Source organism: Vicugna pacos, chromosome 3, assembly GCF_048564905.1.
Source record: "Vicugna pacos chromosome 3, VicPac4, whole genome shotgun sequence".
Taxonomy (NCBI): Eukaryota; Metazoa; Chordata; class Mammalia; order Artiodactyla; family Camelidae; genus Vicugna; species Vicugna pacos.
In genome coordinates, this window is record NC_132989.1 from 27,063,536 (window position 1) to 27,090,586 (window position 27,051).

The 27,051-nt window shown below is 33.3% G+C and overlaps 1 protein-coding gene across 1 annotated transcript in view; it reads right to left on the minus strand.

Annotated features, from left to right (window-relative positions):
* The window catches only part of SEC24A (SEC24 homolog A, COPII coat complex component), a 62,215-nt gene that overhangs the window by 34,088 nt on the left and 1,076 nt on the right, over positions 1 to 27,051 (minus strand). Inside the window, exons 2-8 of the mRNA XM_006212800.4 lie at positions 9,254 to 9,736; positions 5,279 to 5,449; positions 3,610 to 3,687; positions 2,893 to 3,053; positions 2,417 to 2,589; positions 1,492 to 1,594; positions 277 to 403 (exon numbers count right to left, since the gene is read on the minus strand). Coding sequence (XP_006212862.2) covers positions 277 to 403; positions 1,492 to 1,594; positions 2,417 to 2,589; positions 2,893 to 3,053; positions 3,610 to 3,687; positions 5,279 to 5,449; positions 9,254 to 9,736 — 1,296 coding nt within the window. The remainder of the gene's footprint in view (positions 1 to 276; positions 404 to 1,491; positions 1,595 to 2,416; positions 2,590 to 2,892; positions 3,054 to 3,609; positions 3,688 to 5,278; positions 5,450 to 9,253; positions 9,737 to 27,051) is intronic.

Consider the following 27,051-nt stretch of genomic DNA (forward strand, 5'->3'; position numbering starts at 1 on the left):
TGTTTGTTTGTTTTTAATTTTTTTGTATGTTTTGGGGCGAGGTAATTAGGTCTATCTATCTATCTACCTATCTAATGGAGGTACTGGGGATAAACCCAGGATCTTGTCCATACTAAGCATGTGTTTTACCACTGAGCTATATATACCCTTCCCCCATGACTGTTAATTCTTAAAGGACAAGGTTTTTTTTTTAAACTTCACATTTGTGTTGTCTGATTTCCCTACAATGCATGTAGAAATGTTTAAATGTTTAAAACAAAACAACACAAAACATACCATCATTGACTCGGTAACATAAGTTACATTTCCATCTTCTTTGATCAAGAAAGCTGACAAAAGGGTTGATGTATGTCCTGCAGGAACGGCATCTCACAATTGTACTGGAGGTAACCACAGGCAATTGCTGAAAAAAACAGAACTAATTTATTAAAGGCAGTGCTCATCATGCCTAAAGTTCAAGTAATTAATCCATAACGTCCAAATAATTGTTGGGATATTGTAACACTGGAGAAAAAAAAACAAGGTAGAAAATGTGTCTCCCCCTCAAAAAAAAAAAAAGAAAAAGAAAAGAAAAAACAGTAAAAAGGAAAAGAAACAAACAAAAAAAAGTGTCCATATCACCCCACAAAAAATTATGCAAATTTGTTGATTTTTTAACCCCAGTGATTTTCCTTAGGACCATTCTCATTAAATTTTCCCTTTTAAAAAGTACTTATCTTCTTATTAAAAATTAAAATTGCAAAAACAACATAGTAAATTTACATGTATCTTTGAGATGAATGGCAAAGGAAGGATCAATCTAAAAAAATGACCAATTAATTAGGAAGTTTCTTCATGCTACATTAACAGGTCACTAAGTTCTCATGAAAGAACTGTCACAAAGTAAAATATAGTTAAATTATATTTAAATATTCAATATGCTCCTATTTATAGCTTATCCTATATAATAAAAGATCTAAAGTATTAAAATTTTTAAAAAGGCAATACAATCCTATCACCAAAAGGAGGTTTGTTACGGGTAAGTCACTTATGTACTGATCTTCTCAGAAGTACGTGGTCACATGTCAAGGACCCAGAGTCTTAGGACAATAGTAGAGGGGCTTCTTCTTTTTTTTCCCTTCTTCTTTTTGTTTTTTCTTTTTGAAACAGCTTCTTAAAGCAACAGATTTTACTCCAAGAATTGTAGAACTGGGAAATTGGGTAAAGTCGTTTAATGAGTAAACAATTTACAACTTTTTAATATAGTATGGTTCATTTATTTTTTTTCAGTACCTCTATTCTGTTCAGTACCTCTTAAATTATTCAATAATATGTTTATTTTATCTCATTGTGAAAGTGTTTAGTAATCAAATTTCTGGTTGAAATACAAATAAAGGAATCTGTTAATGGTCAAATTCTGAAAGATAGCTCAAATTATTGCACTAATGTAGAAAATTCCTCATCACCAAGATAATATCCCAGAAGACATTTACTTTCACTATTAAAACATACCACTAGGTCTTTAAAAGGATGAAGTAGCAGTCCCAAAGGAAGTTTGGCTTTATTCAGTAAGGCCTGAGTCTGAGGGATGCTAGTCAGCGTGCATCGAAATAACCTATACCAAAGTAAAAATCGTGTCAGTTGTTACTATGATTTCTTTTGGATCAAAAAAAAAAAAAAAGACTTAACAGGTATACATTTTAACATTGGGTCACATTATTAATGAAATAGTTCAATAGGTCCTCACAAATTTTATCCTTTTTAAATATTTAAATCCTTTTTGGAAAGAAAGGGTGCATGGTAATAGCCCTGTTTTATATAATTAAAAGTCTCTTCTAAGCTTGTGTATAAAATAGTCCAGACTATCAAACAACTTATTTTTCTTTAAGTAAATCTAGATTGCACTGGAATTACAAGGTGATGGCCCAAATTTGTAAGTGCAAAGTTAAGTTTATTACTGAAAAGCTCAGTTTTGCTGAAGGTTCTAAAAAGACTACTTAAAAATAAAATTCAATTTATCAGAAAGTCTTCATATACACTTAAACTCACAATCAATTTTAGGAGAGAAAAGAATATTAAAATTACGTTTGGTATGAGAAACAATTTAAAATGAAAGCAGATAAAGAATTATAAGATTCAAATCCCTATACTTTGGACTTTGAAGAAATAATGTAGCCACCGTAATGATAATGAATATCATAGTCCCATTAGAGCAGATATGAGCAGCTATTAGCTCAGGGGTTACAACCCTATTTCTTGACTTAGAACACTTCAAACATCAAGCAAGCAACTAAGCACTGTTTCCTACAGGCAGAACTACTTTCATAACAATATATCTGTACAACTTGTCCTAACACATGAAGCTCCAAAAAAAGTGGAAAACTTTTACAACAAGTAGAATGTCATATTTAATAAGAAGCACTGTTTGAAGCCTTACTCTGGGTTACAGTTGAGTTTCTGGATGTCCTCATGCAAATTTGGAACTGGAGGCTTCAAAGGTGATGATGGAAGCATGTTTCTTTCTTGAAGGAGATTGATAACTCTTAGCCCCTCTGGATGTAGACTTAATCCACTCATGCTTGCAGTTAAATGATTAGCACCTAAGGGAGTCTGAAGACATTTAATTTTAAAGTAAGTAGCCTTCAGTTGAAAAGAGAAGAGTATAAGGACTCGGTTACTTAATTTCTCTCTCAATAACAAAACTGTAATCTACTTTCTCTGGTCAATTTTTTGGTGTTAGATTACGTAACAGAACAAAAGCCTTATGAAATATTCCTTATCATTATAGTTGGTTAAAAATGTTCATTTTTACCTTCCTAAAACTTTTTCATTGGAATACAGTTTAAACTAAAAGATAGAATATAGGTTAAAAAAAAAAAAGGAAGAAAGAAAGAAAGAAAATAAAAAGTTTACCTGAGTAAAAGCCTGTGGCCCACTTGGGTAATTCAAGGAAGAGGGTGGCATTCCCGTTGTACTAGGTGGTGGTGTGTTCTGATAACCAGGTGGCAAGGAGGGATATGAATATCCAACACTTCTGCTCATTGTGGGATTCTTATTAGTAAGCTGTGGTGTTGCTAGAAACAAGGTAACTTTTAAGTTCTATTTTATACTCCAGAGTACTTTAAATCAACACATAGATCCATTACATTATAGAAATTATAACTCCACAATCCTTTGAGTAATTTAATACTTTCACTTATCACTTTGGTAAAATAAGACAAATAAACATGAATAACAAAGTAATAGCAATGATTAAAATCTAGCTAATGTGGACTTATAGCTGGAAACACACAAAAATAAGTTTAGTATAGTTGATTTCCTTTCATAGCATGTACTAAAGTTTGTATTTAGACTAAAATACTAATTCAAAACAACTTAAAATATACTAACTGTTCAACTGGTTAAATAAATTTAAAGAGATCTAATTGATCAAAATACTCTACAGTCATAACACAATAATAATGAAGCCAATAATCCCAATTCTGAATGTAAAAAAGCTAACAAAAGATCTAAAAGCATGGAGATAAAAAATGCTAACAGATACCACTGCATGACATAATTATGAAGTTTTCTTCTTTGTTTCCTACAAGGAACACATAAAAAAATCAAAAAACTTCCATAGCATCTCACCCAAGAAGCCACCGCCTTCAATTTCATCATAACTATTGTGAACCACCATAGATCCATTATTAGTATTTGATGGAACACCTAAGAAGGAAGTTTATTGACAATATTTAAATTAGAACAATTATTACAATTTCTGCAAGATTTGATCTAATGTCTAAAATTTAAAGTAACTTTTGAAATGACAAATAGTATAAACCACAGCCCAGGAAAAATATATAATGTGAAAATAAAATTCTCAAACAATGCAAGTTTTTAAATATATAAAATAAAGAATGGTACTTTGTGAAGTTTATAAAGTTATATACTATCTGAAAAATTTTAGCAGTTCTGAGAGCAGCATTAAAAAAACCTCTAAGGAGCAGTACACACTAAAAAGAAAGAATCACCAAAATACATGCTCTTTAAAGACAAAATTATCAGGATAAAAATCTTTTTTTCAAAATATGGAAAAACAGAGTAGAATCTAGAATTAATTTGAAGGTGATACATATTCATTAGAACAACTGCACTTAAGTCTAGAGAACAACCACTAAAATGAATAATAAAAATTTATCTCTAGGTACCTCTGCTATTTATTAGCTCTAATTTAGGTACAGAAGAAACTAAAATCAATGAACAGCATCAACCTCTAGCACATAAGAAGAAAGGTGCTAATTTTAACAGTCATTTTAACACCAAACAGGTAAGTTTAATAGCTTCAATAAAGTTAGTAACTTCTTTCAAATTCTCAAGACCATCATGACTTTAGCCATGAGTTGATACAGGGGTAAACATTAGTCAAACTATTTATACAAACAAACAAACAAACAAATAAAAAGGGCATATTTTTAGTTGGTTAAAAGTTAAAATATTTATTGTAGTTTGATTTTCAAAAATATAATGTGGCAACCAGTGGGACATTGCTTTATCATTTTGTTAGTCATTTTTAACACCATTCTTTTCGAATTATTCACAGGTCAGTTTTTTCCCTACTTGCAATACTAAAAAAAGGAAATGCTAAAAGAAAAAACAAAAACAGTAATATTGATTGTATTGAGTAGTGCGATATAGGCAGTGGTTTTTATCCCTCCTCTTCTGTTTTCCTATTTCAACATCTTGTTGCAATGGTTATATTTCTGCTAAAATCAAATTTCTAATTTTACAAAATATTGTTTAAATTAATAAACTTATATTTTAAAGTTATATCTAAAGACAATGCTTTTAAACATTTTATTTATATAAAACATCAAAATGATTGTATATTTGACTTTTTACTTAAGCTCATAAATATTTGTTAATATTTACAATGACAGTGGCAATCAAAATACTGCTTCCATGGAAAAGAGCCTATATATTAAAAGGATAGCTATAACACCAGGTCCATGTTCCCCTCTCGCCTCCATCTCCCAAAAGGCATCTAACTTTTTAGCCATGATTTTTAAATCTGCACAGCAACAACAAAAAAAAGTTAACAGCAGTGATCCCAAAAGCTAGTCTACATTCTAGCATAGGGCAGGGAATTCTGAGGAACTTTTTTAAACTCTAAATTCCTAAGGGAATTTAGAATTTCCCTAACCCAAACAACTAGTTTTTCTGAAAAAAATATGATTTGAATGCACAGAATTCAGATGATATTGATCCTTCCATCCTCAGTCAAAACTTAAGGACTAGACTTGGTTTTTGCCACGCTTACCTTCTTGGTTGCTAGCTGAATTAAACGAAGGTGGGGGCACAACTTTATGTGATGATTTCTGAGAAGTAAGGGCCCTCACTGGAGGTGGTGCTCCAGTTGGAGGGGGCCCAAGAGGAGCTCCTGGTTGAAAAGTGGTAGGCAGAGGTGGATTCACTAAGGGGGGTGCAGATCCTATGGAAACATTGATTTTTCATAGGTCACTTAAGAACTTAAGAAAAAAGGCCAAAACAGCCTTTTTCCATATCTAAGTAACTTCCAAATTTATATTTTAATTATAAACTGACAAATTACCAGAAATAAATTAACGTTCCAGATTAATAGCTTTTTAATTCGTATGCATACTTTATACATTTCCAAGTCTCTCCTACCATAATTCTTACCTGTCAATTAAAGTAGTATAAATATAAAATCAGCTTCAAATCACTTACAGAATAGATACAATGCCCTGTTTATTAATTTTTCATTAACTGATCACAGAGTTTCAACAGGCCACATCAAATATTCCAGTAGAAATTAAGATGAATAAAATTTTATGAATGCCTATCAATAAGGTCCATTCAATTATCATCAATTAGGTTTAGAGTTAGCTTTCAAAGCATTGTGGGTATTCTAAATTCTCCAAGTTTTATTTCATTTTGCTTCACTTTTATTGGGGATATAACCTGTTAAAACTAGATTATAAATTTGTACTCTTTTCAGTGTTTACCTAATAATAATTAAAAGTAGTTTATTTTCAATATTCACTTAAATACTGTGTTAAGAACATTCCCTAGGCTTAAAAATTAGGCAACAATCCAAAGTTTATGTATAAATCTTATGAAACACTGCTAACCAAGAGGTTTAAAACTATCCATCAAACTAAACTAAGGATGACATGGTATCTTTTCTTGTATCTACCAGTATCTCACTAACTCAGTTTCACCAATTTTCTATTAGGACAGTAAGTTCTGACTTGTATAAAAACATTATCAGTTACTCCTGGGGAAATTCTTCTATGTGACATGGAAAATTCTGAAACCCATAACCACCTGCTCATTCAAATCAATAATATTGCTTCTACCGTCTCATTTGCCAAAGAGGAGGAACAAAGCAGATAAAATACTGATAAAATTCACGTGATTTAATTTTTCATTCCAAGGATTTTTATCCTCTGAATTTGTTAGTGAAATAGGTAACTAATTTTACTTATAATATACTCTACCTGGGGGGAATATATTATACTCAGTGGTAGAGTGCATGCCTACCATGCACAAGGTTCTGGGTTCAATCCCCAGTACCTCCGTTAAAAAATAAATAAATAAATAAACCTAATTACCTTATTCCCACCCTACCCCCAATTTTTAAAAATATATTCTACCTGTATTTTGTAAACTAAAGGAATAAAGATACCTAAACATGAAATTTTTCAATACATTTCCTCAATACTGTTCAATTCTCCAGGGCCAAACTGAAAAACAATCTCCAACAAGACTGATCAGTGCCCTGTTGTCAAAAGTGAAGACAAAGATTACTGCCATGTAACTCTCTTATCAAACAAGCACATATACACTCTATGGCAATATGGACAAGTTAAAGGAACAAAAGGGCAAGGTACATTAACAACTCAGCAAGAACAAGAATGTATGATACATCTGGCCACAGAGATGTAACAACCTAATGCTTAACAGAATACAAGTGAGCTTATAGAGATTTTTTCACAGCTTTAAGAGGAATATTCTTGAATCCAAAACATGCTACATTTCATAAAACAGACATTATTTTTTCAACCTGAATGAGTCTTATTTAGAACACTAATAGCTAGAGTTTCAGAATCTGCCTTCTGAGATCCCTAAAGTTAATGTAAAGATGCTAAAGGGTGGCCTCTTGGGGAAAAAGTCAGAGAATTTTAATCTGTGAACTAGAAACTTAGAATAACTTGGTTTTGAGATCAATCAGACACCTACTATAAATGGTGGGTTAAAAAAACAGAGGTAAAAAAAATGGGGAATTTTTTAAGAGATCTTATTAAGAAAAAAGAAGAGTAGTCATACATAAACTAATAAATGAACCTAACAGAAATGTATCTTTTATAGGTAAACCTTATAAGGTTTTAGCACCTGGTTGGTTATGCCTCTTTTACCACATCTGTGCTGCAATCAAGGTTCTCTAGCTGAAGGCCTGTTATAGCAAAAAAAAATTTCAGATAATTGATCATGTGCATTTTAATGAGAGGCTACACCTACTCTTAAATAGTTTTTAAATAGTATCTTTTCCCAAACTGTTTTCTTGTGGCTTTGGGCAAATTATTCAAATCTCACACTTCTTATCTGTAAAACATACTGCTGTAAAAATTGAGTCAGGTTAACATGCATAAAAGTTTGGTAAAGTGCTGGAAAATAACAATAGTCAATAAATGTACCTATAATTCTTAATAATGAAGTGAATATTCATTAATTTAAAGTGATTAATGCTCACTCAGTGTCAAATGAATAAGAATAAAAGTAACAGAAGGGTTTTGGTTCTAACAACTTTGGGTCAGAAGATAACTCCAAAGAAACTAAGTTTCTAGAAGCAGCCTTAGTCTAATTTACAAGGTCTCGTTCACAAAATACATTCACCAGGGCCAGCGGATAGTCAAGAAGCTAAGAAACACAGTTTCAGCAGTTAACAAACTACAAAACTGATTAAGTGTATGTAGTATATAGATGCAGAAATACGTATGAATATATAAAAAGGTAACTACTGATATTACTATTTCACCTGGAAGCTTTTACTAGCTCATTTCCTTGAGGATGTCTGCTGAGCTGAATCAACCTGCAGATCCCAATACAGAATTTGAAATGCTTTTCAAAGAAACACTATTAATTTTAATAAGCACATATGACACAAATTTTAATAGCAAAAAAGGAACAGTGAAATAGTTAAATGAAGCTACTTTTGAAATAGATATGACCAAATACTGACGTTAAAAAATAAAATGATCAAAGTCAGTCCAAGAATACATAGCTTTCTTCCCAAACTCATGTACAAATTCAGCACAATTCCTATCAAAATCACAGCTGTCTTTTTTTTTTTTTTGCAAAAATCTACAAGCTGATTCAAAAATTTTTATGGAAATATAAGGGACCCAGAACAGCCAAAACAATCTTGAAAAAGAAAAAACAGTTCCCAAATTCAAAGCTTACTATGAAGTTACAGTAATCAAGATGTTTGGTCCTGGTATAAAAAGAGACATATAGATCAATGGAACAGAATTCAGAGTCCAGAAATAAACCCTACATTTATGATCAAGTGATTTTCAACAGGGTGCCAAGATCATTCAGTGGGAGGAAGAACAGTCTTTCCATCAAACAGTTCTGGGACAACTATATATTCACATGCACAGAATGAAGTTGAATCCCTACCTAACATCATAAACAAAATTGACCAGACCCATAAACGGAGGAACTAAAATTATCAAACTGTTAAGAAAACATAGAGATAAATATCCATGTGCTGCTTTCTGACCAAAGATGTGCTCAAAAACACTCCTTACTCCAAAAGTATTGTCTGTTTTCACCTGTCCCTCCAGGATCTGATGGTTTCTGGAGCGAAAAATTGTCTAAGCCATAATAAAAAGATAAGCCAAGCCTCAGATCAAGTCCAAAGAGACACCACAGGGACTGAGCTTCCCTAGAATACAAGATGGAACCCCATTAATAAAAGTAATGGACAGTCCTTAAAGAAGTGTTCTGCATGCACACCTGAAACTCTGAAATACTATGGGTGACTCAAAGAAACTCAGAGGATACCTTCAAAGGAAAGAAGCAAAGCAGGAACAATCCATGGTTTTAAGTTAACTCAAAGGTTAAAGAAGTAATCTATTTAAAGATTAACAATGATTTTAAAAAATTAATGGCCTTCCATACAATTTTAAGGTTGAAATGTTAATTCAAACATTTAAACAAGCAAAATTTTCCCATTTCTACATTTTAAGCACTCCTATAAGAACTCTACCTGATTTCATGAAGTTGTTTTGAAGTGAAGTATCTCCAGAAGAAACATACTGATGACCTGTCAAATTTGTATTCCCAGACATGGTTGGTTGGGATGACGCACGAGGACAATGGTTTGTCTGTGATGGGTAGTTATATTGCCAATTCAAAGGTGGTGGTAAGTTGGTTCCAGGAAGAAAGCTACCAGAAGGCATTGGTGTAGCAGCTGGGTTCTGAGAAGTAGGTAGTGGCATTTGGGGAACAGGACCACTACGGATTGAAGATGTCATTGGATTAGAAGCCACAGGTGGTCTATAAAGAGTCTGTCCAGGTCCCTGATAATTACTTAATGGAGAAACACTCTGGGAACCACCATAGTTAGATTGTTCAGAGACTGGATTCAAAGTCTTTGCTGGTATTAGGTGAGGGTAGGATCCAGGAAGCTGAGAATTATATCCTTGGCTCACTGAGACTTGTGAAGACATCAGTGCATTTTGGACAGGACCTTCCAATGAGAGGAGGAAAAATCAGTCTTAAAAACAAAGCAACACTTAAAAAAAATACAGTAAAACATATGGTGCTTTTACAATGCAATAATAAAAAGAAAAATAACCTAATTAAAAATGAGCAAAGGATTTAAACAGACATTTAAATATACTTCCCAAGAGGTAAACAAATGGCCAGTAAGCACACATTAAAATGTTCAACACTGTAAGCCAGTAGAGAACTGCAAATCAAAACCACAATGAGATACCACTTATACCAACTAGGATGGCTAAAATGAAAAAGATGGAAAATAACAAATGTTGACAAGGATGTGGAGAAATTGCACCCTCATACATTGCTAGTGGAAATGTAAAAATGGTGCAACTACACTGGAAAATAATTTGGCAGTCCCTCAAAATGTTAACATAGTTATCATATAATTTAGCAATTCCACTCCTAGTCTGCATAAGAAACTTGTATGCAAACACTCATAACATCATTATTTGTAACAGCCAAAAAGTAGAAACCACCCAAATGTCCATCAACTGATAAATATTTGATAACAAAAGGGGTATATCCATACAATCGAATATTATTTGGCTATAAAAAGGAATGACATACTGATGACATCGTACAACACAGACGAATCTTGAAAATTTTATGCTAAGTGAAAAGCGTTAGTCACAAAAGACCATACATTACATAAATTACTTGTATAAAACGTCCAGAATAAGAAAATCCACAGACACAGAGGTAGATTTGTAGTTACAACAGCTGGGAGAAGGAGGTAATGGGTAGTAACTGCAAATGGGTATGGAGTTTCTTTTTTCAGGTGATAAAAATATTTTAAAACTGATTATAGCAATGGTTGCAAAATTCTGTGAATACACTAAAAATCACAGAATTGTATATTTTAAAGCCATTATTTTAAAAAATCTCTAGAATTACCACTTCTCTACTCAGGAATATGCTATCATTTCTGTCCATAAAACCAGACTATAAAAAGAAATAAGATGAATATTTTTAAAAAGATATCACTCATACAAACTTAATTTCTTTGGACTTTTTACATTAAAAGATATAAAAAGAAAATATTTACCTTCTAAGTATACCCCCTCATTCCATACAACCAGTGTACAGTATCATCAGCCTAATCTGAATCCTTTTATAAACTACAGTGTTTATACAAACATGCATATGCATACACACAGAGAGGTAGGACTGGGTGGCCTACAAAAGCATATACATGTAAATAGTTTGTAGCTGGGAGGAGGGAGTTAGTCTAGGCATTGCTCCGTGAAACAAAAAATACAGGTATCCTTTCAGGACAAAAGAAATAGATCCAAATGCGTTAGCTGCAGCACTGTCTATAATAATGAAAATCTCGAAACGAGTATCAATCAACAGGAAACCGAATAAACAAACTGTAATTAGCCACACAAGGGACTAATTATCAATAAAATGAGTAAACCAGATGTACATCTATCAACTGGGATAAACTACAAAGAGAATATTAAAAGAAAAAAGGGAAGTTATAGAGAGAAGATTTCTTATAAACCTTCCTATTATGAAAAATTTCAGACATACACAAAATTTAAGACCACTTTATGCAGTCTCCCACACACAAAAAAAGTGAAATGTTAGATTTTGGATTGACATTTTTATGATAGAAAGTTTTTCCACTTAGAAACATGATATACCTCTCCATTTATTCAAAACTTATTTTGTATCTTCCAATTATATTTCATTTTTTAAATAAAGATGTCTTATACCTTATTTAAATTAACTTGTTGCTAGTCTATAAATTTTGTAGTCTGTAAGTACTATGAATAGAACATTTACTTTCATTTCTAACTAGTTAAAAGGCTATTATTCAGAGTACCATAAATGCCCAATTATAACATAAGATATTCCTCAAAAAATATTTCTCAAAAAAGAAGTCACCTTACATGAGTCTCTACAAAGGTTCTCAATGCACAACAATGCTTTATTATAGTGGATTAATACTTCTTCAAACAGTGGGTACAATCATTAATGACTTATGAAATCACTGAGTTACAAACTATATTTTTGTAATGAAATAGAAGTAGTTAAGAATGGAAAATATCACAAGACGTTACATGTAATAAGGGCAAGTACTGTGTGGTTTCATTATAAATATATAAATATATGAATATATATACAATATTTCTTATTGTAGATTATAGTGAAAGTCTGAAAGCCATCTGACCAACTGATAACTTTGCATCGTCCCTTATCCCTCTATGATTTATTCCCTACACATCCTACTATCTTTTAAAACATGGATCATATCAACTCCCTACTCAAAACTTCCAAAGTCCTTATCTTAGCTTATACATGATCCTCTTCATCCCTGGCTTCCTTTCTGGTCTCATTTCCTACTTTCGTTTTTTTTTAACATTGAATATTCATTTTTTTATGAATGCCAGGATAATACATATGTTCTTTCTGATCTGGCAGTTAGTATCCAGCGGTCTTCTGATTCTATCTGTTTCTTACTTGTTCTCTAAGCAAATGTTGGTATAAAGTCAAATTTTTCTTTAAGATTAGCTTTAACATAGGTTATGTTAACTCAGAAAAGTGGCTAATGTCTTGAACCATAGATTCATTAGATTTATCTTTGTCATATTAAGTATGACTCTTCTCTCATTAGGCTGTTCCTGTCCTAATTTGATTTTACTATTAGTTAATAATTTCTTCATCTGTATAAGCCAAGGAGTCTTTTTATCTGATATCTCTAACTCTGGAAAGATGTCTATGCAGGCTGTGCTTAGGCCAATTTGGAGCAGTGTGCAATTCCAAACACACACACGCCTTTACAAATCTACCTTATAACAATTTACTATACAATATAAAACTGCTTAATGAATAATTTCCAATAAAGGCTGAAAACCCCTTTTAAATATGTATTTATAATGGAACCCCTCTTCATTGAGTGTGGTAAGGTCACTATGTAAACTGACACTAATTACCCTATTTAATGGCCAAAGGTCTTTACTAGCAAGCTATTCAAAGAATTTCCTACTACTCTTCCTCTCTACTCAGCTCCAGTCAAGCCCAAGAACACTCTTCCCCCAGATAATCTCACTCCATCTCTTCTTTCAAGCTTCTCTCAGATACAGTCTCCTCAAAAAGGCATTGCCTGAACACCATATCTAAAATAACTCTTCCTTCATTTTCTTCCTCTCTGCCTTATTTTTCTTTCTAGTGTTTACCTGACACTACGTTATTTATTTATAGTCTAATTCACTGTAACGTAAGCTCCATGGATGTCAGAACTTTCTTTGTTGATTCTTTGTTGATTACTGTATTCTCAGTAACTAAAATGTACCTATCATATAGCTGGTACTTGGTAAGTATCTGTTGAATGCCTCAAAGAATAAATATTATAGCACAGAATCTCTCTTACTTTGAACAATAAGCTACTATTTGGGGAAAAGTGAGAATCGACTTTAATAAAGGCCAGTTTCAATTTCTATAACTGATCACTTGATGAAATCCCTTAAAATAAAGGTAAAGAAATTATTGCACGATACAGCATCATAATGCTGGATATTCTTGTAAGCAAGACTTTTAGATAAGCTAAAAGACAAAACAGTCTCTCTCCTGAAAAATTCAGTCCTAAAGACATTAGGTGAGGTAAGCATTCGCACTTAAGGAAACTGAAATTGAGTAAGGGGGCAGCCCCAGAAATGGAAGAATGGTTACATACAGGGGAATTGTCAAATAAATATATATGAGATAATGGAAGAAGTCTCTCATTTCTCAGAGAAGGAACTCACAAATAAGGAAAGAGGAAAAGAGAATGAACCTAGTGGTGGTAGGCCTGCATCAGAGGTTACAATTGAAACTCATGGATTTCAGTGGATATATAGTTAGATTCCCTAGCTCCGCCTGCTAAGACTGAGAGCAGAGACATTCTAATAGCACTAATCTCATTTAGTACTGCGATCCTGGTTTTTAAACACTATTCTCCACCAAAAGGAATCATGGCTGATTCCTGAGCTTGCAAAGTACAAGGTAAGCCTTCAATATCTTACTGTGCCAGAAAGTAAGGAAGTACCCAAGAATGATGAGATATGACAAGAGGACACTGAAGACAGCTTGAAGGGGCACCCACAGGCCAAATGTGAGGTTACATAAGCATCAAAATAAACAATGATAATAATGGATTATCACCCACTGAATAAACAGTCCATACCAATAAAATAAATGAATAAATTAAAAGTCTAGAAAGGAATGAGTTATGTACATAGTCTCAAAGTATATTTCCACAAACAATTGCAAAGGGAAAAGGAGTAACTTTATCATGGAGATGCTTGGCAGACACCACCTCAAGTGACCCAAGTGAACGTCATTAATAATGGAAAAAAATGAAATCATGTGCCACCTGATGAGATGCAATGAGAAGTATCTCTTCTGTAACAGTCCTGCCATAGTGCCTAATCTGAATCTCATCATGATGAAATATCAGACAAGTCTAAAATGAGAGATATTCTACAAAATAATTGGCTTGTAATTTTCAAAAGCATCTAGGTCATGAAAGTCAAAGAAAGACTGAGAAACTGTTTCAGACTGAAGAACAATCCAGAGGCACAATTAAATGCTAAATGTGATCTGGACTGGATTCTTTTGCTATGAAGAGTTTTACTGAGACAATTGGTGACATGTGAATGGGGTCTGAGAATTAGATGATAGTAACGTATTAATGTCAATTTCCTAATTTTGATAGTTGTATTGTGGTTATTTAGGAAAACTTTCTTATGTGTAGGAAATAAAAACAAAGTGTTTGAGAGTGATGGAACACCATGTCAGCAACTTACTCTCAAAAGGTTCAGGAAAAAAAAAGTTCTCTGCAACAGACTTGCACCTTTTCCATAAAGCTGATATGATAAAACTTTTACATAAATTAAATGTAAATTAGATAAGAGTTTTTAGGTGAACTATTTAGGAATAAATTCTGTTTTATTACTGTTCACTTAAAAGTAGTTTCTCTAAATCTTTTTGGGAACTTGAAACTTAGGTTTTGCTAAATGAAGTTAAACAATGGAAATATCTAAGTCATTCCCAAATAAAATAAGATACTGTAACTTTAACTACTGAACATAGGCTTCCTTTTACAGAGAAACTAAAGATATTTAGTACTATTAATAAATATGTTTGGACTGTAAATCAACTAAATTTCAATAAAAAATAATTATAAATAAATAAATAAATGTTTGGTGTCTCACTGAAAAAAAAATTTATGTTGTATAAGACAGCATGTGTTCTTTAGAAATCATAAATAGCCTAAGTTGACCAATCTACAGAACACTAATATAAAAGAAGCTCTTAATTGTTTACTTCTTGGTTTTCACTAGAAACTAAGGTTTTTAAAGGTTAAGAATTCTAATTAAAATATGTAATTAAAACTATTTTAAAAACTAATAAGGAAAACATCTTTGTAAGCAAAGAAAATTAAGGTATAAGGATAGAAATGCATTTTGTTAAGGGAAGAGAAAGTAATTTTGTTCTAAAGCTGTTTAATTCTAAATGGGAAAGAAAATATAGGACAAAATATAGATATGGAAAGTTGCACAGGTTTGTGAGGAAAAAAAATCTTTAGAAAGAAATTCCACGTATGGTCAGGACTAAGATTAGAATAAATTTAACTGAGTAGATAAATTTTAATAATAAAGGTAAAAGGGTGCAAAATCTGAATTTTATTTTTTTCTTTGTTAAGAGGACAAAAGTTTCTTAGAATACTGATCTGCTTTTAATAACAGATTGTAGGGTGTAGCTCAGTGGTAGAGTGCATGCCTAGCATGCACAAGGTCCCAGGTTCAATCCCCAGGACCTCCATTAAAAATAAACAAACAAACCTAATTATCACCCCCCCCAAAACAAACATATTTAAAAAAAATTTTTTTAAATAACAGATTGTAAAGTTTCTTTACCTTTCAAGTAATCTGTTATAATTTTCTATATCTGCCTTGAAAATTTTTATTGTCACTTGGTTAAGTGAATATTATTTCACAGTGACCTGTGATGCAATCCGACTGCTTTTAAAATCCTTTTGAAATTTTTGACAAAGTTTCCAAAGATCAAATTCTTTTTTTTAGGGTGTGTCAGTTTTAGTTTGTTCATAAAAGGAAAGTGAAATATTATACACTCTCAACAATTATGCACTCCAGAAAAGAACACACAATTACATGCCAAAAGGGAATCTGATTAAGGAAGTAAAATAATGAACATTTATTGGTTTATAATAATAAATTTTTTTTCCTTTTTTAAAGAAAAAGAAGAAAGCCTTGTCCAGTATCTGCTACTAACTAGCTACGTAAAGTGAATGTTTAACATTCATAAGTGTTACTTTTCTCTGTTAAGTAAATCAGATATGCTTAATCAGATGGGCTTCTACAGACCTCTTACGGTTCAAATTCCACCATGTCAACATTTTCTTAATTTTAATTCTCTTTTGTCCAAACACTATTTAATTGTTCTTTATCCAAATGTGTTTGTTTATTTCTATCTTAAAGTTTTACTTCTAATACAAAGATCAAATTCTAACTGAAGTTTCTTTGTCCTCTAGCTAACTTTGAGGTTTTCCAAAGGGCCCCCAGAACACTGCAAGAAAACTATTTTCTCCCACTATCAAAGAAAGATATTAAACTAATTAGGCTTATTTGGTATGTTAAATTACACAAAAAGCATTGTCAAATGAGTGATAAACCTTCTTAGATTATACTGCATGGATAAATTCAATTAATATCGATATTCTAGAAATTATACGGAATTCCTAAAAGTTTGGTATGGCCTTGTAAAACATTATCAGCCATAATTCTAGTTATTATCTTAAAATTTTGTATGCCACAGCAATAACCAAGATTATTTGTCAAATACATGTAATCAGATCTTTAATCATGACTTTTTTGGGGGGTAGGGTGGAGGGAGGTAATTAGGTTTATTTATTTATTTTTAGAAGAGGTACTGGGGATTGAACCCAGTACTTTGTGCATGCTAAGCAAGCACTCTACCACTTAAGCTATATCCTCCCCCAGCCATGATTTTTAGTCTTTTGTCATTCATACAGCTGTACTCTGATATCATTGTGGGAAAAAAAAAAGCTTCATCTTCAAGAAGATTCATATGCAGGACTTTCTGACAAGTAAAGGTTTTTGGTAACTTTCAGATCATACTACTGAACTGGGTAAGAAATTGAAGAATTCTAATGTAAAACCTGATGGCCTCATAAAACTGTTCATAGAAGATTTAAATCAAGGATTAGTCATACATCAAAAAAAAATGATTAGTCACAAAGGACTAAGCAAACAGACGAATATGGTTATAATTTGGAGGGAGGAGGGGTTTGTCTGAAATATTACTGGTTTTTAATCTCCGTGCAAACAAAAGTCCAGGACCGGATGGCTTCACTGGGGAATTCTTCCAAACATACAAAGAAGAACTCATACTGGTCCTCCTCAAACTCTTCCAGAAGATTGAAAAGGAAGGAGTACTCCCAAAATCAGCCTATGAAGCCCCCATCACCCTGATACCAAAACCAAAGACACTAACAAAAAATGAAATATTACTGTTTTTTAAATCTTGTGTTTTCCAAATATAAGGAAACCCTTCCCCTCAAGCTAATTATGACTTACAGCTATTGAGTAAATTATACCTTTGTAAGCAGAAGTGAAACATTCATCTTTTCTCTCTACCTGATTCCTCCAGAAACTGGAAACTCTTAGGTTCCCAGTAGTTTTACCAGGTGAATAATAAAGGCTACCTCGTGGCAGGTGCAGGAATATCTAGATATTCTGGAGACCCTGAGGAGAGAGAAACCCATCAAAATTTATAGATATCAGAATACGACAGCAAGCCCTTGGCATGGCTTTCCTGGTCTTGGGAGGCCTTTAAAAGTTCAATTTCAGATTCATTATGGAAATTCCAGCTCAGCCAACTTATAAGAGCCTACAAGATCAATTATATTTATGTAAATAATTAGGCCAAGTTTATTGAAACCAGACTCATTTTGCAAACAAATTAATCTTAACTTGGCTATATTTGGTAGAAATTAGGGTAATTTTAAAGAGAAAAAACTGTTTTAGTGGATATTAAGTTCTAGTGTTGTCTTTGAGGGTTTTTTTGTATTTACTACCTACGACTCACTTCTCAGGTGGCTCCTTGTTATCATATTATTGTATAGTTTAATTACAACTCACTTAATTGAATTATTAAGAGGACATTATAAGTCTGTTTCTGAAGCTTATCACAGCAATCTAATTTTGGATGAAGATCAGATGCCCTATGACCTGCAACCAGGAAATTATGTGTACTGGAAAAGACATCAGATAAAGGACTCTTTGCAGTCACATTGGAAGGGGCCATTATCAGGCCTCCTCTCCTGAACAGATTGCAACTCCTGTTTCTGTTGCCTGGTTTCAGCTAATTGAGACCAGCACTACCAGACCAGGATGAGAAAACGACATCTGAAGTAGATAGCTGACCCAAGATGCTGGACCAGGCCCAAATCCTAATGACTCTGATAATTGCACACACTTTTGCTTATGAGCCAAATGCAATTCTTTCTTGGGCTCAATCATATGCTAAGTTTCAAAAATCAATGATTGCTGGATTTGGGCCAATTAGCTATGTCTAGTACTCTTGGGTTACCTTGGTAGATCTCTCCTCTCCCAGGTTCTAAATGCATGGCCCTTAGACACTTTATTTTAGAAGAAAGAAACTCTAGTACCATGCAAGTTAATACCAATATCACTCAGTGGGACTCTCTTACCTGGCCAGTTAATGACATCTGTTCTGAACCTGGCCATAAATACTCCTTTCCACCAGATGTTAAATACTGGGTAGCTCCTAAAAGGACCCAATGGACTTATGGAACAAGTTAATGGCCTTGGCTCTCTCCAGGTTGGCTAGGAAGATGCACAACTGGTTTCCTTTGGGCTTAAAGTCACCTACAGGTGGCCTCGGAAACAGGCCCTGCCAATTTGCCTTTAATTCCAGCACACTGGGTTCAATCAGTTTTCCTATGATATGACCATTTAGCCACAACATTCGCTATTTCACTTGAAAAAGAAGATATTCTTACTTATATAGAGGCTTTAACAAAATTTACTCAGGAAGCTTTGAATGACAGTCATCAAGCCATCAGCTTGCTCAATTTGGAAGTCTCCATGATGAGAAAAAGAATAGTGTGGCCCTCAAGATTCTAACTGCTTCCCAAGGGTGAACTTGTGCTATAATATATACTGAATGTTGTGTTTTATACCCAATGAGTCTCCTGATACAACTCATCTTATGACTCACGAAGAATCAAATTTCCACTCTGAATGATCCTCTTACCAGTTCAGGAGAAATACTAGGAAAATGGTTTGGTTTTGGAGAATCTCGGCTTAAATTTCTTAACTATTGATCACATCTATAGTTCTCTATAAATTAATGAACCTGCACAATGAACATGCAAAGCAAAATTGACATAAGTCCTATTGGACAACTTGGAATTGACCCTTAGTCCTTGCCAGACATCTTACTAGTACAAATGCCTAAAAGAAAAGAAAGAACTGGGCTATTAAGACCCAAGACCCAACACTGAGAGACATGACAGACCCACGGCAGGTAAGCCATCACCCTGGGATCTAGAGACCAAACATTTGATCACCTAATGCTTTCTATCAAAAGATTGATGATCAAAGGGAGGAAATTAATGAAATAAATTTCTTACTTTATCGCAAGACAAGAAAAATTTAAACAAAAATTTTCTCTGCCTGTTTGGGCCTCCTCCCTTTAGCACATATTGTGCATCTATATTAGCCAGACCTACTTAGGAGATAACCTTATTAATCTTGTAAAGGAGCATGAAGATCCACTACTAGTTTTGTACATTCGGATCTGGGTTGCGTAAACTGTCCATACATTATCTGATGTATAACCCTTTATTTTAAAAAAGTACATAACTGTGCTTTGACCTCTAAATGGTAGAATATTCCTCAGAGCTTTCTGAAAGACTATTTCTCAATCTGTAATCCTCAAGTTGGTTGGAATAAAATTTTCCATTTCTTTCTTAGACCTTAAGACTATTGACGGATTTTACTGTCAACACTATATTTAGGCTAATCATTCACTTTATTCCAAATAGTTAGGAACATTCTATTCATTTCCTGGTTGAAAAGACAAATTTTACTAATATCTTCTGAGGACACAAGGTGAATAAGGTCCTCTCCATCTCTGCTCTCGAGTAACTTGCAGTTCAAATGGGAAGATAAACAACCAGGCAAGGACAATAGAGAGTGAAATCTTAAGAAATAATAGGAGTTAGTTCCAGGAAAAGGGCTGTCAAGAGTGTCCTCAGAAAAAAGAACAACCTGTGCAATAGCCTTTGTTCATGAAAGGGGATTCTGAAAAATCAGTATGGCAGAGCAAAGTCAAGTGACTGAGTCAAGTGCCTGAAGTGAGGCAGGAGGTTAGGACATAAAAAGAACCTCTTTGGAATTAAAGGAGAGATTAGAGACTAGAAGAAGTCTATGGCAGTAATTCAGGCAAGAAATGATTGACTAAATAGCAGCAGTGGGTATACAGGTGTGTCAATCAATAAAAACACTTGTAAAAAGTTAATTTATAATCATATTTTAGGTCATCTGGATAAAAAACAACATCTCACAGCCTAGTGTTGCCACAAGATTTCATGGTTCACTTTTGTATTTTTATTTACTGTTTTATCACAGGCTAATAATATGCTAGAGTCCTTCAAGTCAAGTCCAGCCAAGTGAAAGCCAAAAATCATCAAAATACACAAAATAAGCAGAAGTCTTACAGTACATCGATAAAAAAATGAAAAGAATATGCAGTCATAAGACCACATGATGTAAAGACAAATAGAAAAGAACCTGCTTTGTAGTAGTCACTATCATAGATCCATTTTGAGTGACTATAACATGAAGATTTTATTTTTATACGTACCAACTTGCAATAGGTTATTAGAAGTCTAGTAGTAAATATGTAATCAAGTTTTCATTAAATGAATTTGAATTATTTTATTTTGGCATCATTAATAAATTAAGTAGTCCATCAAAACAATGGATCAGAGATTTTAAAGGGGGCCAGAATATACCACAATGGCATAAAAATTATTCTGAGCAGAGGGCATGAGTTCCTGATCACTTATTGGCCTAAAAGAAGAGCCTCCCAAAAGAAAAAATAATTAAGTTGTCATAAATCTCCTCCCCAGGAGCAACCACAGAAGACTGACTCATTACCTGAGATGAGAAGTCTCCACACTACACCTAAACATACACTGTCACAAAATGATGAGGTCTCCCCTCTATTCCAGGGGCCCATTTATCTTTCCTAAAACTAATTTATTTTCCCGTAAGTGCCTTCTTTCTCTCTCTCTCCCTGCTTTCCTTATTAAGATGGTATATGATGGTATACAAGTCCCAAATTCTGTCTGTCTCACTGAGTCACATTTTTATGAACCCTCACATTACAAAAGTAAATTTTGTCTTTTTTCTTGCTAATTTGGCTTTTGCCAGTTTAATTCACAGGCTCCCAAACACTAAAACTAAGACGGCAGAGGAAAAGTTTTCTTCTTCCAACAACTGAAAACAAGTTTCACCTTTAAAAAGGAAAACTGGTGATCATGATAATCATCCAAATGATACTACAACATGTTCAAAATCAAAAAACTAATCAATTTTGGCTTCAGCCAAATATAATCCATCATATCATTTAATGTTTTAAAGTTTGAATTATGTGGCTTTTGTAGACTTTTTACTTTAATTTGTTTTGGTTTACAATGGTATGACAGCCATAAACATAAGGAGTTTATACATAGTTTTGTGTTTGTATATACATTTTATAAAAACTAATTAAACACGGGTTGCAAAGAAATATTTAGCACCTATACATTACTTATATGTTAAAAAATGATTGAGGAAATAGAACTGATGAGACTTGATATGGAATTGAATATGTGAATTGATGTAGAACTGAAGAGACGGAAGAATCAAGGATTATTCACAGGATTCCAAAGTGAGCAACTCAGTAGACGGCAATGCCATTTACCAGGATAGAGGAGGAGAAAAGAATGGGGGAAGGCAGGGAATAGCAAAGGGAAGAGGGACTGAAGAATCACTTTAAACATAATTTTAGGAGCCACCAAAAAATTCAAGTGGAGATGTCCAACAGAAAGACATCTATCTGCAGCCAAAGAGATGGGTTTTTAGCCTATGATACAACTTTGGGATTCACTGGCATATGTACAATATTTTGATACCATGAGAGTTAATGATCTCATGCAAGGAGTATGTAAAGAGTAAAAAGAGAACCAATCACAGCAATTATGTGAAATAGTAAGTGTTTTGTTTTTTTTTTAAAGAAAAGAGAAACAGGTCAAAACACTGCAAGGAACATCAACATTTTAGGGAAAAGAGGGAGCAACTGAAAGATAGAACTGAAAAATATTTTTTGTACTTAATAACCAAGAAGTCATCTGTGGCCTTACTAAGCACAGTTTTGGTGGATGTGTGGAAGTAGAAGCCAAATTAGAAAGGGTAAAAAATAAACAAATGAGAGATTAAATTAAATGATTGAATCTCAATCACCCAACCAGCAGCTCCAGAAACAAAGACATGTTAAGTTTCACCTTTCTAAATTTCTATTCTATAGGACTCTATGGACTCTTAGAATCTGCATTAGTAAAAATTTCATGTACTGGTATTTCTCATGTACTCCAGGATGAACTTCATGAACTTTGGAAATCAATGATGCATAAAAATGATTGAGACATTATTATTTATGAAATCTAGAACAAAAAAGTTAAAAGATATTTCTGATATATTATCCTAATGAATACAAAATGTAAGTTATTAATTTTATAAGTTTCTTCAAGAAAGCCTACTCAAGAGTCAAAAGAACACACTCAATAAACTATTCCTTTTAAATAAATTTAACCTTAAGGGGGAAAGATGCTTCCCAGAATGGTTTCCCCTAATACTCCAAGTAAAACAAAAACTTAAGATCTTGTATTCTTCAGCAACTGATTCACTAATCCATTCAGTTAACATACACTGAGCTACTATTTGCCAGGGACAGTTTACACTTTCCACCTATCATTCATGAATCCAACTGAATAACCAATTTAAATTAATTCAAGGCTCCTCTGAATATGATTCTATTAATTATAGTGTCCTACATGAAAGTACAAAAAAAAGTCACAGTAAAGTAGCCAAATATTCAAAAACATTGTGCTTTAGATAGCAATGTGTTACATAATCCTCAGAAAGTTCCTTCTGTGTATGTGCTTTTAAATACAACAGGTTTGAAAGACAAGTATTGGGGGGGGAAACTGAGCACCTAAGCCGCACATCAAAATACAGTCTGATCACTTAAAGAGCTGACTACTTGAAATTGTAAGTGCAACAAAGGGATGCTACTGCTTGAGTACAAATTGTGGGTCAGTCAATAAACATAAGGGCTTTAATAAAGCAACTGAGGGGCAAGAGCAAATACTAAGAATCAAAGTAGGGGTACAGGCAACTTCAGGATCTACAAAACATTTATGAAATGTGATGTTGAAACAACAAAGAAATGGACTAAATACGAACAAAAGTGAGAGACAGACTATGTATTAATTATAATACAAAGGAAAATAAACGAGGTGGCAGTTTCGAAAAATATCAGCAAATATTTACTATAATTATATGTATACACCCACATAAAGAAACCAAAGAGAAGGTTCTGATCTTTGATAATAGTGGTTAAGTAAGACTGCCTAGTTTAAATCTAGGTTCCACAACTTATTAGCTGTGTGACCTTGATCGAGTTGCTTGACTACTCAGTTTCCTTGTTAGTAAATCTAACAGTTCTTATCTCATAGGGCTGTTGTGAGGATTAAATGAGATGATGCATATAATGCAATCTAGCACAGTGACTGGGCACAAAGTAAACAATAAATGTTAGTTCTTATTATTACTATTGTATATATTTCAGGAGCTCCCCGTCTATCAGAAGAGACTAAAAAGAAGCTCAACACAATAAGATCTATTAGAGGCATGCAAGGAGCCCAAAGTTACTGCCCTGACTGAAAACATTAGCCCCAACAATCAGCATCCTAGACCATATGCCAATTTTATTCTCAGCATGCTTTGATCACTACTAAGGACTTCCTGTATTAAAAATACAATCATAAATATGGTTTACCTCATAGTGAAACTAAAAGATTTACACTTCTGTCAGCCTAGAGATATGAACACAAGTCTAGCATTTAAACTGAAGACCAATCTGCACCCATATTCTATTGTTTTAGCTGATGATATTGTACAAAAATCCACAGAAAAATTTACCAGAAAAAAATTAAGTCAATACACGTTTAATGAACTAAATTGCAAAATATCCAATCCTAAGAATTTCATTCAATAAAACTGGTAACTCCTTAAATGTGCTAGATACCATGTGGGTCTGATGGAGAGAGGATGATGTGAAAAAAAAAAAGATATTCTTGTCATCATAGCATTTACAGTCTAGAAGAGAAACTGGTATTATTTTATAAAATTACAATACAACAGGAGGATCCAGGGGAGGGAGGATGTAAAATATCCCTCTAATTCAATCTATATGGGGAAAAGTTGAATACTGCATAAATACTATAAAAAATAAAATTAATAAAACTACAGTTTTTAACTGCCTTGGCAAATTAACTCAAATAGTCAACAAAGAAGCTAATTAAAAGTAGGAGTCACAAAATAACAACCAAAAAAGTGAGAGTCATGACTGGTCTTTAGCTTTATTATATGGTAATCAGATGAAGATCTGCCAGCTTAAGAAGTCTTGCAGTTCCACTATCAATTTTTGCAAAGGAAATATGTGTACACAAATCTACATGGGAACTTAGAAAAACCAGTCTAGACAACTTTCGGATTGTAGTCAAGGTAACAATCTACCACAGAAATAGATGTCTAGGTATGTGAAGGATTCTGTAATATAAAGACACTATACAATACGAAAGCAAGTTATAGAAAAATGAAAAAGGCGACTACTCGATCTTTCAATTATAATCTAAAAAAAGTGAAGATCTAATTAAACTGCAATATGTAATTTAAGCAAGCTACATTAAACCTAAAGTTTACGAGTTGTCAATAAAATACTTGTAAGTGCCTACAAAGAGTTAACCAAAAAAATTAGATTCCAGCACTTAATTTAGTTTTCACCTTCTAGAGAAATACCCTCCCCTCCAATTCTCCACCATAACCCTACTCTATTAGTCATGGTATGAACAATAAAGGAACCCAAAACAGACATTAGCCATTTTACTGAGAATATTAAAAAAAAATCTTTAGAAATAAGGCTTATAAAAAGACTGAAAAAATTATATCTTAACAAGGGTATATACCATAAGACTCAGTTATTCCACTTCTGGGAATTAACCGAAGAACACTAACTTGGAAAGATATATGTACCCCTCTCTGTTCAATGCATTATTTACTACAGCCAAGATATGGAAACAAACTAAGTCCATCAATGTTTGAATGGATAAAGATGTGGTATATATACACAATGGAATATTTCTCAGTCCTAAAAAGAATGAAACTCTGACATTTGCAAGAACATGGATGGAAGTTGGTAGTATTATGTTAAGTGAAATAAGCTAGGAAAGACAAATATCTTATAATTTAACTCATATTTGGAACCTAAAACAAACAAATGAACAGACAAAACAAAACAAAAACTCACAGATATTGAGATCAAATTAGTGGTTACCAAAGGGGAAGGGATTGGTGGAGCAGGTGAAATGGGTGAAGGAGGTCAACTGTATGGTGTTAGATTGTTAACTAAACTTGTGACGGTGATCACTTTGTAGTGTAGATGTCATATTATAATGCTGTATACCTTAAACTTATTTTTAAAAGGGAGAAGGAGTACATTTGCAGTCCTATGATTGCCTTCCCTATCTGACTCCTGAATTGGCTCTGAGCGACCTGTGTACAGGGACTGTTACTCGCTTTTATATTGTTAAGGACAGAACTTAGGTATGCAACAAATATCTGTTGGACTGGGTCAAATCAACATAGTGACATCTCCAGTACAGTATATACAGTGTCTAAACTGCTTGAACATTTCAAAATTATCAAAACTATGCTTACATGTAAGTTTACAAGCATATTTGCAAGATTTACCATTTAAAGCTCATGTAAAATTACAATTTATAGATTGTAAGAAGCCATAGCCATATGACATATTGCTTAAGTTTTTTTTTTACCTTAAAGTAAATGTCTCAAAAGCATTTCACCCTCAGTGAAATTGTAACTAAATAGCCTAGAATAAAATGTAGTTTACACAATCTGTTACCATAAATTTAACAAAGAACAACTGGTTCAATTTAACACCATTCCGGTGTTCACTCCCACTTATTCTTGCTTCTGCCTACCTATCTGCCTACTCACATTTTTAAGTCTTTTAGAGCTTTCTTTGTAAAGAAAACAGCAGTCTCTAAAAACAATGTAAATTAATTATTTTATTCATTGGTTATTTTCTAGAATTTCACAGTAATATTAGATTCCAATGGGCGATTTAAGCATTTTAATATTATTATTCTACCATTTTGTTTCCAAGAGTCAAAGATTTACAAGCAAACTGGTAACTTGGCAAACTGTTGGCAGAAAACCTGTCTTTATTATACCAATTATGATTAACTTAGCAAATCACAATATAGGACAATGAAAAGAATTCTAGAAGAAATATAAAATTATAAGACATCATCATACCAAATGACAAATAGTGCCACATGTACACGCTCCTTAGAGGTTCAGAAACTGTGTCCAACCTCTTTCCAAGTGACGTAAAGACTTCTTAAATCAAACGAGATCCTCTCCTGTATTTGGTTGTTTCGAAACTAAAAAACTGAACAGGTGGCCTAACTACAATTCGGGGAAGATTCTGGGAGACATGAGCAGGCCCTAAAGAAGTCTTCGTAAAGCACAATCATTCATTCATCTCCGCAGATTCACACTGAATACGACCCCCACCATACTGCGAGACCGAAATGGATCAGATCCCAAACTATGCTCTCCAGAAGACAGGGATGAGGTGGCGCGAAGGAGGAAGACACGTAAACAGACACCAGGAGCTTTGTATGAGAGTTCTGAGGTATGGACTGAATCTGTGTTTTTCACCCATGTATACCCAGGGCGTTACATACAGCAAGTGCTCACCAACTATTTGTTGAAGGAAGGAAGGAAGGAAGGAAGGAAGGAAGGAAGGAAGGAAGGAAGGAAGGAAGGAATAAATAAATAAATAAATAAATAAATAAATAAATAAATAAAT